This window comes from Neophocaena asiaeorientalis, unplaced genomic scaffold (assembly GCF_003031525.2).
Source record: "Neophocaena asiaeorientalis asiaeorientalis breed wild unplaced genomic scaffold, Neophocaena_asiaeorientalis_V1.1 scaffold84, whole genome shotgun sequence".
NCBI lineage: Eukaryota > Metazoa > Chordata > Mammalia > Artiodactyla > Phocoenidae > Neophocaena > Neophocaena asiaeorientalis.
Genome location: NW_020173656.1, coordinates 423,163 through 441,566, shown reverse-complemented (window position 1 = coordinate 441,566; position 18,404 = coordinate 423,163). Strand labels below are relative to the sequence as shown.

The following is an 18,404-nucleotide window of genomic DNA, read 5'->3' as shown; positions in this document are numbered from 1 at the left end:
TGGGCGCCGGGGCGGCCGGGCTGCTGCCTTCTCCCGCTGTGGGCGCGCAGAACCCCGCGGGCCGACGGCGGCCGGCCGACGCCGAGACGCCCCTCGGGTGGCTTTAGCGTCCTGTTGCGCCACGGCCGACCCCCGATCGGGTTCCTTCGGGAGACTTCGACTTGTTCGAGGTAGGGTGAGGGCGCGCGCCGTCTCTCTCCCTTGCTGCGGGTCCATGCCTCTCCGCCGCACTCGTAGCTGGCGCCCCCAGCCCACCTGGTGGCGGCCGGGTCAGCGGAGCTGCGGCAGTGTCTAGGGGGCCCGGGGGGCCCGGGCGGCCCGCCCCACGGCCGGCGGGGATCTTCTCGCCCTGTCCGCAGGCGGCACAGGTCCCCTCAGTCGCGGGAAACTTGCCCGTGTGTCCGCTGGGCTCCGCCCTCGAGGGGCTCTGGCGGCGAGGCTTGCCAATCCCGGCTCGGGCTGCGGGACCCGGCGCCCGGCCCAAAACGGCCCTTTAGGCTTTGACGAGGGGCTTGGGGGGTATAAGGGTCGGGGGTTGAGGTTGGGTTCGGGAATCGGGCTTTTATCTCCCGTTTGATGGTACCTCGCAAATAGCTACTTAAGAATGTTTAAGAGATGTATGTAAATATTACTTAAATTGGATTTGTTGCTAAAATGCCAGTTTCATGAGAACGCATACTCTTCTGTACCTGGAAGAATTAAATTGTGATGTTTGGAGGTTTTATGATGTTATTTCTTTTCCCTGATTTTCTCGTGGAGATGAGCTGGAGAAGAATCACTATTGGGAATTGCGGAACACAGGACTCAAGGGTAGAGAAAGGGCTTGAGAGGATCCTGGGATAATTCCTAGAAAGAACAACTATTTGCTGTTTAAACCCTGAAGACAGAACTTATGTGAGTGCTTACTGCTCCGTATATTTCATGAGGAGACGATTACAAGCGAGTGTTTTGAAGACAAGCTACTCTGGAATGTATATTCAAAAGAAAAAGAGTCCAAATTCGCTGACGGCTTTTAGACGGCTGCTATGTAGTCTTTTTAAATGTTCACTGGCACATGCACTTGCTTGCAGAGTTCCATGGAGAACTCTGGAGAGGGACCATATTGGAACTACTTAGATTTACTTTATCTCGTTCTTTTACTGTGTGAAATATGCAGAGTAATAATTTCCTATGAGAATGTGTATTTACAGTTGTGTTGTTTTTTTTTCCCCTTGAATGGCTGTAAGTACAAAGAAGTTTGGAGATTACTAGACTATTGCTTTAAAAACATGTTTTTGTGCAAGACAGAACCAGTGTTATGTGACCCCCGACAAGTCGGTACCACCTCTGCAAATATCAGTTCCTTTTCTGTAATTGGAGAAAATAACATGGTCCCTAACTCACAGGATTCTTAAATATGTGAGGGTGGGGGGATAGAGAGAGAGAGTTAGAGTTTTATCTCTGTACCTGTCTATAATTAGTATGAAGTATTTAGAATTGAGCCTGGCAAAAGTCAGCACAAATGGCATATTAAAGTGGTTACAGTGAAAAACCAGTTTCATTCTCAAAAGTTTATTTTACAGAGTATATTTTACTGAGTGCCTGGATGTAGAATTTTGTGTAAAACCTGCCTAAATCTTGACTATCATATTTAGACCTAAGTTAGGAAAATTAATCAAAGCCGTACTTGGCTTACTTTCAGGAATTAATAAATAACTCAAAATTTTACCACAATAGTATGCATTATATTTAAGGCATAATTAAATGTCACAGTTTTATACACACACACACACACACACACACAAGTCCAGATGACTGAGGGTCAAGTGTAGATACTTACATTAATGTTAGTGTTTTGGATTCACTAGTTAATGAGATACATCTTTCTCACTAAACATAGTTTCTCTGGTGACCAAATTCAGAACACTTCCTGTGGCTTTCTTAGCTCCACTCCCAAATCTGCCTCTACTGCAGAGTATATTTTATTGCCTACTGGCCTCTCTATCTCAGGAGCACTTAAAACTCAGTGTTTTCAAACAACATAAATGTATTATTTATCCTCCTTCCTTTCCAAACCTGCTCAGTCTACTGATAATGGCATTTAGTATTAAGAGTAAAGGTTGTTTCTGAAAATTAAACACAAGGTAAAATTCTATAAAGCAAGCCCAAGTTTTAATTGGCTTGAATAAGTAATATTAGAGGGACATATCATATTAGAATCCTTTATGTAGTTTTATACATTAACAAAGGATGGACAAGAAGATGAACAGATTAATATCCAATTTCACTGCCTATAAATAGTGAAACTTGGTTAAACTCAGTTCATACCACGAGGAACCTGGACGTTAAAGAGGTTTGACTTTGGGTTTTGACAACCTGGGTTTGGATCTAGCTCTGCTAAGTTATAGCTACATAAGTCTGAGTATCTTTTAATTGAGCCTCAATATCCCCTTTTGTAAAATAAGGACAATACTTAGAAGGATGTTGAGGATTAAAGGAAAGGTTTGTACCTCTTAATCCCCTTCACGTATTTCATCCCCGACCCCTCCCTCTGGCAACTATACATTTGTTCTCTGTATCTGTGAGTCTGTTTTCATTTTGTTTTGTTTCTTTTGTTTTTTAGATTCCACATATAAGTGAGATCATATGGGTATTTGTCTTCCTCTGTCTGACTTATTTCATTTAGCATAATACCCTTTAGATTCACCCATTTTGTTGCAAATGGCAAGATTTCATTTTTAATGGTTGTGTAATATTCCATTGTGTGTGTATGTGTGTATCACACCTTTATCCATTTATCTGTTGATGGACACTTAGGTTCCTTCCATATCTTGCCTGTTGTAAATAATGCTGCAGTGAACATTGATGTGCATGCCACTGCTTTTGTTCAGTACCCCTTATCCTTTAGAGACTGGTCTCTTTTGCCCCTATTCTTACTCTCTCTGTTTCGTTTGTCTTCTATATTGAGGTCACAGGAATTTTTTTAAAACACAAATCTGAGTGTTCACATTTTATTATCTGAAGTGCTGTGCTTAGTACTTCCTAGTTTTGCTCATCTGGAATTGTTTGATGGATGGCCTAATGAGTTTTTTCACTTATTTATTTATTATCTATTGCGTCTCACATTACTTCATGATATATTCCAAGTAGTGTGCTTAATTAATTCAGTACATTAAAAATGAGGTGATACAATGCAGAATGAGTTTGTGGTGGTGGGAGAAGTGGAATTGGGAATGAGGTAGATAGTCCATGGCAGATTCAGAAGCAGCAACAGTTTGCCTTTTTTTAAACCATTGTTTTCTATTAATAATTCCAGTTCTGTTATGACTGTTCTCACTGCTGTTAACCCCTACTTTGATATGAATGGGAAGTGTGAATCACTACATACTCACAATACATTTGAAAATTTAGAAGTTTATAGTCCTTTGTTAAAATGCTTTTGGTCTCTATCAAATTTCCTATGTACATGCTTGCTGTAATTAACCCTTGGCGATTGATTTTTCTTCTTGAACTTTTCTTTTATTGAGAATCTGCATATTTGTTACTATTCCTGCTCTGATGGAGTTTGCTTTCTGCGAGGGGGAAATGATATGTCCCTTAATTTTAATTTTTTTATTGTAAATAAACAAATATTAAAGACCATGAAGAGCTTTATGGATATATTGAAAATCCCAGAGGAGTTTTTTTTTCTATTTTTATATATTGCAGGATATTAAAAGTATTTTTCTTTGCATCTGTTTATATGTCTCTTTAGCCTATTAGAAACAATTTTACTATTGTAACCTAAAATTAACTCTCAAGACATTCATGTGTGTTTTTAAAAATCCATTATTATTAAATTACAAAGTGATTCCTATTTTAAAAGGTAGGATCCTTCAGTGTCTGTTAGATGCAAGTTACCATGGCAACCTAACAGCAAACTGCAAATCCCAGGCTAAGCACAGCAAATAAAAAACATCATTGTCACGTAGCACACTGTCTTCCGTCTTGTAGAGAATCTCACATTCGTTGTGAGGAGCTAATCACATTTACCTTCATGCCCCTTGCTCCCCCCAATTTTACCTGAAAAACTACCATTTTCTAATGGTAAAATACTAAAATCAGTCAGCTGATGTGTCTGCTAACTGCAAGATCGTGTATTAAGCATTAATAAAAACGGTGTCTAAAAGGGCACTTAATGTTGGGAAAACCAAAAAGTAATGTGTCTTCTTTGCTCTTCTATTATAAATAAATTACTGTAATTGAGAAAGGAATAGAGGTATGGGTGAGAAAGAAGGAAGTGTTGGGAAAATAATAGCCTGGTGGTATTCTAGGGAACTTAAATTAGCAACAAGCTGAAACTAATATACATTAATTCTTGCTATTAAATAATTTGAGAATTGTTTGATTTTCAAGTTCTGACTTGTGTAAGAGATTCAAAAGAAACATTATTTGTAAAAAAGATGGTGAATATTATGTAATTGTGACTGTAACACTAGTACTGTCTCAAAAGGCATTTGTTAAATGTCCTTTGGATGTTAACTAATATACCTTTTAAGTGGTATTTGATTTATCGTGATAAATTAGGTTCCTTATTGCCTTCAGGATAGGATAAAGTCCCACGTTTTTTAATGTTGTTTACAACAGTTCTTCTCAGACTTTAATGTGCTTGTGAGTCACCCGAGACCTTGTTAAAAGGAAGCTTCAGATTCAGTTGGTTTAAATTGAGGCCTGAGATTCTGAATATCTAATATATTCCTCGGAGATGTAGAAGGCTGCTCGATGGTCCTTGGACCACATTTTGAATATCAAGTCTACCAATCATTCTATGGCTGGCTTCTTCTCTGCTGCCCTAGCTTTATTACTGGTAGCTATGCCTTGTCATTTATGGCACTGTGTCATGGACATGCTTATAGTATCCCCTACAGTAGCAGTTTGCCAAGTGTGGTCCAGGGATCCATGAGACTCTTTCAAAGGGTCTACAAGATCAAAATTGTTTTCATAATTATTGTAATATGTTATTTCCCTTTTTCATGTTCATTCACTTGTGACTGTACAATGGAGTTTTCCAGAGGTTACACACATGTGATGATGCCATCGCTCTGGCGACTGATAGAATGTGTACTTGTGTGTTGCTTGTTTTAAAAGTTTTTCAATTTTAATTTATAATATGGTAAATATTGATAGATTTAAACAAAAGTTCTTTGAGGTCCTTGGTACTTTTTAAGACATGGCAACCTTTGAGAACTGCTGCCCTGTGGTTTTTTTAGGCCATGGACACAAAGACTCACATCTAAAACTTTACCAGAGCTCTTTCCATAGCTTACGGTGGCTGTTCGGCTAGGGTTGGAGTTTCAGCCCCCCACGTGGACACTGCAGTGGGGTGGCCTCCTCACCTTTCCGGGCAGTGGTAAAGGCCTCCTCTGACACCATCCAAGGGGGAATGGGAGTAAGTAGCATCCTGTTACCCCCTATTGGGGGTGGACGTCTAAGTTCTCCGCCGGATGCCATCATCATGGCTCCCTACTTGGCCTACACAGCCTTCTCTGAAACTAGCTTCACCAGGGTGGAAGTCCAGGCTACCCACTTGGCCTTTGCTGGTGTTGGGGGGAAGAAGAAGGGCCAACAGTTCTTTTAGTGATATTTGACTGGAGTAGAGTGATTATTGTCTAAAAGTTTCCTGTCTTGTTAGGCTCCCCTTTTCCTGCTCCTTTGTCTAGAGTGAGCAAGCTTTCATTAGGCTTTTTTTTTTTTTTTTTTTGCGGTACGCGGGCCTCTCACCGCTGTAGACTCTCCCGTTGCGGAGCGCAGGCTCAGCGGCCATGGCTCACGGGCCCAGCCGCTCCGCGGCATGTGGGATCTTCCCGGACCAGGGCACAAACCCGCGTCCCCTGCATCGGCAGGCGGACTCTCAACCGCTGCACCACCAGGGAAGCCCTCATTAGGCATTTTTGTTTTTCCCCTGCACCTGTTGGTGTTTCCCCTGTTGCTGGCTTCTCCAAGTCTGGGATAGTTGAGGCAAAACAAAAACTCAGGGAACTACCACGATGTCATTCCTTGGGTCATGTGGTTCCTAGCCAGTCTGCCTCCTTCTTCAGAGTCGTCTTATGTTTGTTTTATAGTATATATTTTTCAACGATTTTAGTTTTACTAAGCAGGGGAAATAGGGAAAATTACATCTATTCCATCTTCCTGGAAGTGGAAGTCTCCGATTACTTTTACTAACTTGCACTTTGAGATAAAGAATTAGAGACTAAACTCCAGCCCCACTGCATATCTCTTATATTTGGTTGTATAAAAATATATGAATAAACATTAAAATATTTTCATTAAAGAAAAGCTAAGTTTGAAAAACGCAAATAACTACTTTTGGGAGAAAAAAGTTTAAATTTAATTAAATAGAATTGATGTGAAAGGAGTCATGACCACAGTTGAGGATTTTACAAAACAAGGTAATTTTGTTTAGTAAATTTGAAGCTTTAAATTATCAGTGTTCTGGAAAATAAAATTATAGCAAACTTGTTTTAGGAAGATATAATGAACCTGTAATAGCCAGTGTACAAAAAAGAAATTGAAATGGTTTCATAAAATTAAAATAGTCTCCAATATCTAATAGCTTTAAGCTTAGTTTCTTACTTTCCAAAAACATTTCAATGTCATGCCAGAGTGGTGATTTCAGAGCATTAAAAAGATGGGGGAGGCTGGGCTTCCCTGGTGGTGCAGTGGTTGAGAGTCCATCTGCTGATGCAGGCTACACGGGTTCGTGCACCGGTCTGGGAAGATCCCACATGCCGTGGAGCGGCTGGGCCCCTGAGCCGTGGCCGCTGAGCCTGCGCATCCGGAGCCTGTGCTCCGCAACGGGAGAGGGCACAGCAGTGAGAGGCCCACGTACCGAAAAAAAAAAAAAAAAAAAAAAGATGGAGAGGGCTTCCCTGGTGGCGCAGTGGTTAAGAGTTAAGAATCCGCCTGCCAATGCAGAGGACATGGATTTGAGCCCTGGTCTGGGAAGATTCCACATGCCGTGGAGCAACTAAGCCCGTGCGCCACAACTACTAATCCTGTGCTCTAGAGCCCACAAGCCATAACTACTGAGCCCGCATGCCACAACTACTGAAGCCTGCATGCCTAGAGCACATGCTCCACACAAGAGAAGCCACCACAATGAGAAGCCCACGCACCGCAGTGGAGAGTAGCCCCTGTTCACCCGCGCACAGCAATGAAGACCCAACGCAGCCAAAAATAAATAAATAAAAATAAATATATTTTAAAAAAAAACGATAGGGAAACTACCCAGTTCACTTAATGAAGCATGCATTGTCACAATAAAACCTGTCAAAGATAGTTCCCCAAAGCAGTTCCAACACAGTACGTATAGATATTTGATGTTTCTGCAAAATTGGTTCTGTCAGTGTAACTTGAGAAAGCAGTGGATAAAAATTAAATACTGTACGAATGTCTGTCTCGCCCACCCTCCTTCTCTCACATCTCTGCTCTAGGGTCCCTGTTCTCCGTCTACTTCATGCCGTGTTTGTAACACCGCTCCACTAGCCCCCCAGCCTCCCCACACACACACCCTTCAGCTTGGCTGTCTTGCCCTACAGGTACATCAGCAAGTGGAGCTTTCCTCTCTTCTACGGAGAACTGACTTGAATCTTTCAATCCAAATGCATGAGAGAGAAAATCTCATTTAACCCACTGCTGCCATGTACCTGGTACAAACAGGGCTGCTATAGTATAGCACTAGGGGCACCTAAATGGGTTGAGTGTAGAGCTATTTTTTATATTCTTACATCTTAGAAATTTTTTATTACCTATGCTGTGGATTTTTCTTTCCAATTATTCAGCAAACAGCTATTGGGTACCTATCATTTTAGATCTCTAAGTGAATTTTTAAGAGAAAAATGAAAGCAACATTTGGAGTAGTCAACCATTTAATTTCAATCAAAGACCATCAGCTTTGACTTGAGGTGCAGCATTTATATGTTTAGAAAATCTTGATGATGTTCATTTTCTAGGTATAAATTTTATAGTATATCAGTAAAAAACAAAAAAACAGACAGTCAGCATGGGCTCTTTCTTTGGAGAGGAGTTAAGGGACACTATTGATGCTAGGCAACACTGCTCCAAATATGCTTCTTTGGGAAAATAATTAAAATTCGTTTTATGTGGTTCACTATTTATAAGTTATAAAAATTGGATGATTGCTCTGGAATCATTTCAGAGGCATTATGCCATCTCTATCAATAGATCCGCAGTTTCACAAATAAGATCTTTTACCTTTTGTGAGCTTAGGAGTTAAAACACTTAGGTAGGCCCATATGAGTAAAAACCTTGGTCATGAATCATTCTGAAGTAAAATCAACTAGTGTAGCAAATGCAGATTTTTTTTTTAACAAAAATTTATTATCTTATACTTCTGTAGGTTAGAAGTCTGACATGTCTGCCTGGGCGAAAATCAAGGGAACAGTAGGACTGCATTCGTTTCTGGAGGTTCTTGACTTATCTGTGTCCTTGCCTTTCCAGCCCCTAGTGACCACCTTCATTTTTTGGCTCACGGCCCCCTCCCTCCATGCAGATGATAGTTCTAATTTTTTAAAGTAAAAATGAATGGATATAGTACTAAAACTTAAGCTTGTCTGTCTTATTTTGTTTAGTTTTTTAAGGTATGTGGAACAATCTTATGGATGCTATACATGATTTTCTTCATTGTCCCTAATATTTGTTTAGACCTGATGGCCAAAAGAAAGGAAGGAAATTTCTTCTCTCCTGGAAATGCCAAAAGACCAAGACAAGAAGAGCTGGATGATTTTGATAAAGATGGTGACGAAGATGAATGTACAGTTTCTTTCACTAATGGTACCTCTACTTTGGTGAGTGCAAAATTACAATATTATGTTTTTTGATTTGCATGTTTCTCATGTCTGGTTTATATGTCATATTCTTAATTCAGTATCAGGAGCTGGGTCTCTGCAGAGGAAAAGTAATATGAATTTTAAAAAGCTGAGATAAAATCATCTCACTAATTTTGAAGTTTATGTTAATGATTAAAAAAAATTAGTAGAGAAAACAATGAAACAAGGAGCTGGTATCAATAAAATTGACAAACCTCTACTAAGATTGACAAAGGGGAGAAAAGAGAGAAGACACAAACTACTAATATCAGGAATGAAACAGAGGTTATGACCACAGACTCTGCAAACATCAGAAGGATAATAAGGGAATACTGTTAACTCTATACACATAGATTCACAGCTTAGAAAGAGTGGACCAGTTCCTCGAAAAGCACAAACTACCACAATTCATTCAATATGAAATAGATCATTTTAATCACTCTGTAACTATGAAGGAAATTTAATTCATCATTTAAAAACTCCCCAAGAAGATATCTTCAGTTCCAGTTGGTTTGATTGGAGAATTGTACCAGATGTTCAGGTTCAGGTTCGGGTTAGCATTCAGGAACAATTCTTAGACTTAACATCAAATGTACAAACCATTAAATGAAAAATTGATAAATTGGACCTCATCGAAATTAAAAACTTTTCTTCTGCAAAAGACCCTGTTATAAGGATGGAAAGTCAAGCCAGGAGAATATTTGCAAATCACATATCCAACAAAGTTCTAATATCTTGTTTGTATAAAGAACTCTCAAAATTCAGCAGTAAAAAGCAAATAATCCAATTTGAGAATGGGCAGAAGACATAAAGAGACATTTCACTGAAGAAGAGGATATACAGATGCAAATAAGCACATGACATGATGTTCAGCGTAATTTTTCATCAGGGAGATGCAAATTAAGACTACAATGAGATATCACTGCATACCCATCAGAACGGCTAAAAGTTTTTGAAAAGTGACAACACCGGGCTTCCCTGGTGGCGCCGTGGTTGGGAGTCCGCCTGCCGATGCAGGGGACGCGGGTTCGTACCCTGGTCTGGGAGGATCCCACATACCGCGGAGCGGCTGGGCCCGTGAGCCATGGCCTCTGAGCCCGCGCATCCGGAGCCTGTGCTCCGCAACAAGAGAGGCCACAATAGTGAGAGGCCCGCGTACTGCAAAAAAAAAAAAAAAGTGACAACACCATATGCTGGTAAGGATGCAGACACTGGATCATTCAGTGGTGGGAATGTAAAATGATACAGTCACTCTGGGAAATAGTTTGGCAGTTTCTCTAAGAAATTTCACATGCAACTATATCATATAAGCCAGCATCTGTCACAGAGAAAAGAAGATTTATCTTCACACAAAAATCTATACATGAATGTCCATAGCAGCTTTATTTGTAGTAGCCCCAAACTGACAATCCAGATGTCACACATCTGAGTGAGTAGTTAGGCGTGCTGAGGTACATCTGTACCCTGAGATACTACTTAGCAACAGAAAGCAGTGAAGTACTGATACAGGCAAAAATGGATAGTTATGCTGAGTGAAAAAAAAGCCAATCTCAAAAGCTTACATTCTGTGTGATCCCACTAATATAACATCTTGAAATGACAGTGTTTCAGAAATGGAGAACAGATAATTGGGCCAGGTGTTAAGGAGCGGGTGGATTGGGTGGGATGTGGATGGGGCTCTAAAAGGACAGCGTGAAGGATACTTGTGATGGAAATCTTCTGTATCGTCACTGTATCAATATGAGTATGCTAGTTGTGATATTGTACTGTAGTCTTCGAGGTGTAACCTTGGGCAGGAACTGGGTAAAGGATTCACAGGATCTCTCTGTATTATTTCTTACAACTGCATCTGAGTCTTCAGTTAGATCAAAATAAAACATATTTTTAAAAAGTCTTCAACCACGATTTTCAGTATTCTACTCATACAAGGATGTAAATGTTTTCTGCTTTTTAATAAGCTGGTGTCTAGTAGAAGAGAGCCAGGGATTTTTTAAATAAATGACTAAAAAGGCTGGAGACGTTAAGTGTTCTTTAAAAAAATTTGGAAGGTTTGGTAAAATGTTTGATTTATTTTCGTATTTTTAACTACAGAGTCTGACCACTCTGTGCTGAACTTTTGCTTGAAACGTTTATAAACCTTCTCTAATTTAATTATGACATATATTCACAATATGAGAATTATAATTACATATCCTCCCCTCAGTGGGGGACATTTAGCAGTGTCTGAATATATTTTTGGTTGTCACAACTAGAGTTGGGGGAGAGTGCTACTGGCATCTGGTGGGTAGCAACTAGGGATGCTGTTTAACATCCCACAATGCACAAGACAGCCTCTCTCCAACAAAAAATGATCTGACTCAAATGTTGGTATTGTCCGTATTAAGAAACCTTGATACACTTATTAGACCCTATAAGGACTTTAGAATGAGTGGTTAATTGTATAAGGTCTCCATTTAATATCATTTACTCATTGACTAAAGTTAACATTTAAAATTATACTTTCTGGGCTTCCCTGGTGGCATAGTGGTTGAGAGTCCACCTGCCGTTGCAGGGGACATGGGTTCGTGCCCCAGTCCGGGAAGATCCCACATGCCGCAGAGTGGCTGGGCCCCTGAGCCTGCGCGTCCGGAGCCTGTGCCCTGCAACGGGAGAGGCCACAACAGTGAGAGGCCCGCATACCGCAAAAAAAACCCCACTATACTTTCTGTAACATTTTTCATTGGTAGCACTGCTAATCGTTCTCTTCTAGCAAATGATTGGTTGATTGTAGTGAATGAATTCGATTGTTTTCTCTCGTTTTTTAAATTAATAGACAGCAGCAGAAGTTGGAATCATTGAGAGTATTCAGCTCAGAAACTTCATGTGTCATTCGATGCTTGGACCCTTTAAATTTGGTTCTAATGTCAACTTTGTTGTTGGCAATAATGGAAGTAAGTGCTTTTGCCCTCCTTCTTATTTGACTTTGAACAGTACATTGAGATCAGAATGCATTAACTTTTTAAAATAGGTGACTACTAGTGCTGATAAATCTAAGGTTTAGACCTCTGATTTGTGGTCATGAATTTTTTCAGTATTGCCTGCCAGTCTGCACTTTAAGAAATGAGTTAACTTTAAGCTCATTATGCAACAGGGATAAACATTTCCTGCTTATTCTTCTGAATCTATGTACCTTGGAATTCATACCACAGAAGAGTAGGCAAGCTATCCTCATTGCAACTGAGGCAGGCCTGTGTCTTATATCTATTAAATGTTGTAAGAGCATGAATAAAGTGTCTTGGGAATCCAAACTTGAAAGAAACTAATTCTTATGGTTGTGGCCAATGAAAGCTTTAAGAAGAGGTGGTATTTGTGGTGGTACTTGAATAAAAATGAAAGATTCTTTAGATCTTATTGGGGAAGAAGAAGCTGAGATGTTCCAGGCAAAGATTCCTCATCACCAAAGTTTGGGAGGGGTAGAAGCAGATGTATATGGAGAGAGATGAACAACCTCATAGGGTTTTATCATATCATACATGGTAGGGAGGGGCAGAAGCATACACTGGAGAATCAGTTGTAGGTAATGTTGTTGAGGATATTGACTGCCGTGATAAATATTTGGGGATTTCGTTCACAAGTCAGTGGGGAAGCAGTTAAAGTTTTAGAGTATAGAGGTGACACGGTGAAGATTTGTGAAACAAACTGGCCACATTGTAGAGAGTAGATTAGAAGGTGGAAGACATAGGAGTTAGACCAGTCAGGTAGCTTTTGTAGTAGACCCCCGCCGGATGTGAGGTGTTGGCTGCTTGACTGAGCCAGTACAGAGGGAGAGGAGCTTGCCAGGGTCCACGACTGGTGGCCGTGCTAGAACATGAAACTAGTACAGGTAGCTCCACAGTCTGTTTAGTTGTTGTTCTTTGTTTTCCCTACTCTATTCGGTCAAGAGGAAAGTATTTTCAGAAGGAGGGGATAGACAAAGGAACCAGAGCTATGGGGAGGTCAAACAGGACAAGAAGTAAAAGCAGACTGGTGGGTTGGTTCTGCGGTTAGATCTTCAATCCTGAAACAGCAAAGTTATTAATATAATGCGAGTGGTGGAGGCAGTGAATTTGGAAATGAAGAAAAAGGAGAGAGGTAGGATAGGGACTTGAAAGGCATTCCAGGAACTGAACTGGGCTAACCAGTGTGTACTTTGGTTAATTTGGAGTATTTTGTGGAAGATGATGAGCTGATAAGAGTTGATTAATTTGGTTGATTGTGGAGTTGAGAAAATGGTTACCATGATTGTTAAAGATTTTGGAATTTTAGCTTGTGATATTTTATGTCTGTTAGGGTAAAAAGAAGTATACTCTTCAAAGAGCTAGCAAGTGAATAATATTCAAATTAGGAATAATAATTGTCAAAATATTATGTAAAAACATGTCTATATGACTGATAATTTTTTCATATTTAAGCTCATTCATTCAATAAATATGTGAGTGCCTATTATGGGCTAATATTGGAGATAAAGCAAATGAATAAAAAACAACAGTCCTGTCCCTCTGGAGCTTGCATTCAAAGTTAAAAATAGTTTCTGGCTTCTGAGAATTTATGGAAAAAGTAAATTTTAATTAAATTAGGATGTAAGAAAAATTAGATGAGTTAAATATATATGGGTAATTAGAAAGATAAATTCATTTAATAGGCTGATGGGCCAAGATGACACAATGAGAGTTTTAGGTTGGAAAGGTATCAACCATTTTTTCCATTTCCTTATTAGTGGCAAAGATTTGATTCCTGAAATGTACTGATTTTTTTCTAATAGCAGCAGCTAAATATTTCATGATATGTACAACTTTTTGTTTGTTTTTGGCACTGGAAGAAAATTATAATTGAAGTATAATGCTTTATTTCAGAAATTTTTTTACATCAAATTGTAGGAGTCAGACTTCTCTTTTCTCCCTCTAATGAATGTGATTTCTTCAACACCTGTTTCTTTAGGTGGGAAGAGTGCAGTACTCACAGCTCTTATAGTTGGTCTTGGTGGAAAAGCAGTTGCTACTAACCGAGGATCTTCTTTGAAAGGTTTTGTGAAAGATGGACAGAAGTAAGTGTTTGTTTTCTACGTGTATTTTTCAGTTCTTTAATAAGAAGCAGCTTCTTTAGAATCCCAATTCATGTAGACATGGTAGGAAATGAATTGGCTTCCCGGAACTGGAGCACTGATATCATATCTTTTCATTCCTTTCTCTTGCCCCCTGTTGCCAGCATAGCCCACTGTTGCCTGTTCACCTCTCCCGACAGAATGCTTGTGTCAGTTAGTGCCATGTGCCTGCCCACTGACACTCGTTTCTGTTACCTTTCTGGAAGAACGAGCAGTGATAAATCTGCGTACTTCTGTTTACAGGAATATTTATAAATATTGGACTTTGCTGGCTCTTGACCCAAACCCAGCTTCAGCAAGTCCACGTTGCTATGATGTGGGCTAAGGCAGAGTTAGTGACCAGCCAAGGTGTCCCTAAACAGAATTGCTGCCTCCAGCTCTAAGAATTTCAAAAAAGTATTCCATCTGTCTCTTTATATCCTTTACTCAGGGCGTTCACCAGTGAGCTTGACTTGAGGACCACAGTCTCGAGTCTCTTTGGGGTCCATCTTGACCCTTGGTGAATGGTCATATAACAACCCTCTGTGGCTTTACATTTGTATTTCTTTCTGTTATAGTTTGCCATCACCTAACTATATATTAATTGCTCAGTTTGCATCATCATAGACTCATGACCTTTTGCCCATTAGGAAACTCTCTTCAGGCTGATGTCCTTGTTCTTTTTAATTCTGCCTCAGAAACCTCTGAGGGATCCTCGTGTCTCCTAACAACTGCACGTCCCAGGCTCCATCATACCAACTCCCAGAGTCGGGCTGCTCCTGCTGTCCATTCATTCCTCTTTCACATGCCCAGTGCCCAGAACTTCTGGAACTTTGATAATTAACAGTGATACCTTTTTTTTTTTTCCTTCATGTAACAGACTTTCCTCCTGCTCAGTGTTGTATCCACTTAACTTCCCCCATTTTCCATTTTATTTCTAAAAAATAGAACGCGGACGGGATGTGAGTCAGGATTGTGGGTTTTTTATGTATCTCTCAGAAACCTTGGGAATCTTAACCCTAAGCCAGGGTTCCAAGTTGACACAGGAGAAGGGAAGAAAAGATACAGAAAAATTCATTTTCTGTGCTGTATGGCCTTGAAAAAGAACTGTTTAGTAACAATTCTCCAGCTTATTTTCTGTCTCTCCTTATCTTACTTGGGCGCCAGCGCAGCAAGGTCTTCTCTTCCACAGTCTCCAAACAAAATTATGGCTGAAGTCAAAAATTAGTATTTTTAACACTTTTAAGGCACTGGTCTCAACTCTGCTTCAATTCATTATACTGAACTCTACATTTCTTAGTTGTCCAAATAGTTACCTAGTCTGCCTAGCTAGATAACACATTGATCTTTCAAATAGAAGCCTCAGGAAGAAATTTTTTTTTTCTGCACCATTAAGGGGTTTATGTCTCAATTAAAGATTTTAAATGTTTTTTTCCATATGGGAAGTAGCTGGATGAAAGCAGAAACTTCTTTCTGAGATGTGTCCTTGGAATACCATTAAAAAAAGAAAGAAAAATGAAGGCTAGCTTACACAAATCACCAGCCTTGAAGGACACAGCTGCCTGTAGATAGGAACATTAAAATACTTTAAACAGAGTTAATAACAGTTAAAACCTTTAACCTGAGCTCAGCCTCCTTTTTACTGACCTCGTCTAAAAAAATAGCTAAAATGAGCTTTTCCAAACCCATTACTATTCCTCTTGTCCTCCCCTTCCTCATTTAAAACATTTGGTATCTATAAAATTTCTCTTCTTTTATAGTCTCTGATTCTGTCATCACTTTTTTACCGAATCAGCTCATCGAGCTTTTCGGTTCTATTCTGCACCTAAAATCTATGAGGCTATCCTGTTCTTCCTGAGGAACGTCTTTCAGTCTGGCAGAAGTTTGAGGTGGTCCTCAGGACTCTGTCCCTCCCGCACATCTGAAACATTACACTCTCCATCTGTGACGCCTGGGCTCCGGGCTACCTTTGTAGAGGGTTTCACCTCCTCCATTAGAGACGCTTGCCGAATATGGTTAGGAGAACCCGGACGACTGTGCCTGGAGGCTCTTTACTTGGCGCTCCAGCCTCTGATTATCCACTGAGGCTTTGCAGTGAGTGGTACAGGGACAGTGATGGAATTCTCCAGTGACCAAGGTCTCAGACCCCTAGCTGTTCAGGTTCTTCAACAGGTTCATTTACTGTTCCCTCCTCGGCCTTCCTAATCCTATCGTGGCGGCACTGGGCTCTTTGCCGCAGGCCTGTTTCTGACATCAGCTGTGACATTGGGAGTGGGTTATGGGGGGACAAAAGCTCCTGCTGTACGTTCCCGACTTATTAGTCAAGGTTACAGAACTTACTGCAGATGAGCTGGCCACGCAGACAAGGAACAGATGCCTCCTATTTTTACATGACTTTTTCCCTGTTCCTTGTTCCTCGTGCCCATCAGTGCCTGATGCTACCAGTCATCTCTGTGCAGATAGGTTCTCCTGGAGCTAAGAAAGAAGCCACACCCTTATGGTGGCGCCGCTTGTGTGTGTTGTCGTTCTGAAGGAACTCTCGGTGACAGTCTCTCTTCTCACTAAAGGGTCTCTTTATTTACAGACACTGGGCTCTATGGCTGTTGACCCCAATTCAGCAGCAGTCACATTAGTAGGTGGGGAGACAGCAGTTAGTCTCAGCTCAGTTAGCCTTGTCTCCTTATACAGGTTTTTTGAGCAGTTGTTGTGAGGGTATTTTTGGTAAGCTTTAATTTTTTGGAATAACTTGCCTTTCTTACATTTACTAAATTCATATGGCAGTTAGGATACCAGTGCCTCCAAAGCTCTCACAATACTAAAGATAGCTTTCAAATGCAAGGAGTAGCTAGGAAGGAAAATAACAAAGTAGATGTTTGCTAATCAAGGGAGATGTCACTTTATTTGTAAAATGTTTTCATGAGGTACATTCACTTAATACTAGGTAATCATACTAGTTAATGCAATAAATATTGTTTGCTCCATGTTGTAGGCCAGCTACCCTTCCCCTATCATATACTTTAGTTAATAGTTTTCAACCTTGGCTGTTCATTAGAATCAACCCAGAAAGCTTTCAAAAATCTCATCGATTACAACTTTTCAGGAGCGTATCTGTCTTAATTAGGTATTTCTGTTTAAAAACACCCCCCCACCCCAAACCACTCAGGGTAGCTTTAGAAGAAGAGATTTATCATAAAGATGTCTTGGAAACTTCAGTGAGGCAGCGTAATTGGATCTCATGCGTGACCAGAACTGAGAGACTCAGAACCAAAGATCTTCGGTCTCTAGGTCTTTCTTTTCTGTGTCTCTGGCTTTCTTTGTGTCTTTGTCTCCAGGCCTCTGTCTCCCTTCCTTCCTTAGCCGGGTGTCTGCTGCAGCTCTGTGGCCACACCACCTCCCTGCCGCTCCTCAGGGGCTGCACTTCTGTGCTGTGCCCTCCTCCCTCCCTCTCCTGCGACAGGCATGCAGGTGTGTGAATGTGTTTCCCTCTCACTGCCTCTGGAGCGTGTGTGCTCTTTCTTCTTCTTCAGATCTTTGGTACTCTGTGTCTTCGTGGGCAGGCGTTTATGTCTTACTGTCTTGGTGTGTGGGGCTGCACATGGAAGGAGGTGCTCTCGAGTTCTCTGTGTCTCTGATTCACAGCCAGTATCTGTGATTATGTGTCTCTGCCAGTCTGTCCAGGTGGTTTCCCAAGAGCTTATCTGCTCTGTGTTTCTGCTTCTCTCTGTCATCTCTGCAGGCTTTATACTTGTTCATCAGAATATAATGCCCCAAATTGGTTTCTCTAGTCCCAGAGGCCTCAGAACTTTGTATCTCCAAGGAATCACCACCTTTCCACTTGATGTGTCTTGATTTGAGTTTGTTTTAAAAACTTGTGGTTTTGAAATAATTTTAGATTTACATAAGTATTGCAAAGATAGTACAGTTTCCTTACAGCCTTTACCTAGTTTCCCTTAATGTTGTCATCTTAAACAACTGAGGTACTTTTAGCAGAGCTACGTGGTTAACACTGGTACAATATTATTCACTAAACTACAGACCTTACTTGGATTTTACTAGTTTTTCTTAATTTGAATTTTTAAAGAAGGGAATGTGGCACAGTTAGCATTCACTTTCTATATTTAACCCAGTCTGTGTAGGGAGGGATGGGGGCTGATAATGGCTGCTAAGCCATCTTTCTATGAGGACACTTGCACAGAAGTACGGGGGCACCAGAGCTGAGCACCCTTCAGGGTGTCTACCAAGTGTAAGTTTACAGTGAAATTCATCTTGAGTATTTTTACCTACATTTCCTGCAAGTAGGAACGATTTTGGGGTATGATTACTCCAAATTGATGAAAACAAGTTTATTCTGTTAAATATATCATTTAATTACCAATTAAAGCAATTTTGCATTAAAGGACTTTAGCATTTTTGGCAGATATTTATATTAACCAGAGAAAGTATTATCTGCTTTTATG

The 18,404-nt window shown here is 40.4% G+C and overlaps 1 protein-coding gene across 1 annotated transcript in view; it reads left to right on the top strand.

Annotated features, from left to right (window-relative positions):
- The first annotated feature begins 6 nt into the window (after window positions 1-6).
- Window positions 7-18,404, top strand: part of SMC6 (structural maintenance of chromosomes 6) — a 73,497-nt gene continuing 55,099 nt past the window's right edge. The window contains exons 1-4 of the mRNA XM_024747811.1: window positions 7-170; window positions 8,686-8,828; window positions 11,662-11,779; window positions 13,806-13,911. Coding sequence (XP_024603579.1) covers window positions 8,691-8,828; window positions 11,662-11,779; window positions 13,806-13,911 — 362 coding nt within the window. The 5' untranslated portion in view covers window positions 7-170; window positions 8,686-8,690. The remainder of the gene's footprint in view (window positions 171-8,685; window positions 8,829-11,661; window positions 11,780-13,805; window positions 13,912-18,404) is intronic.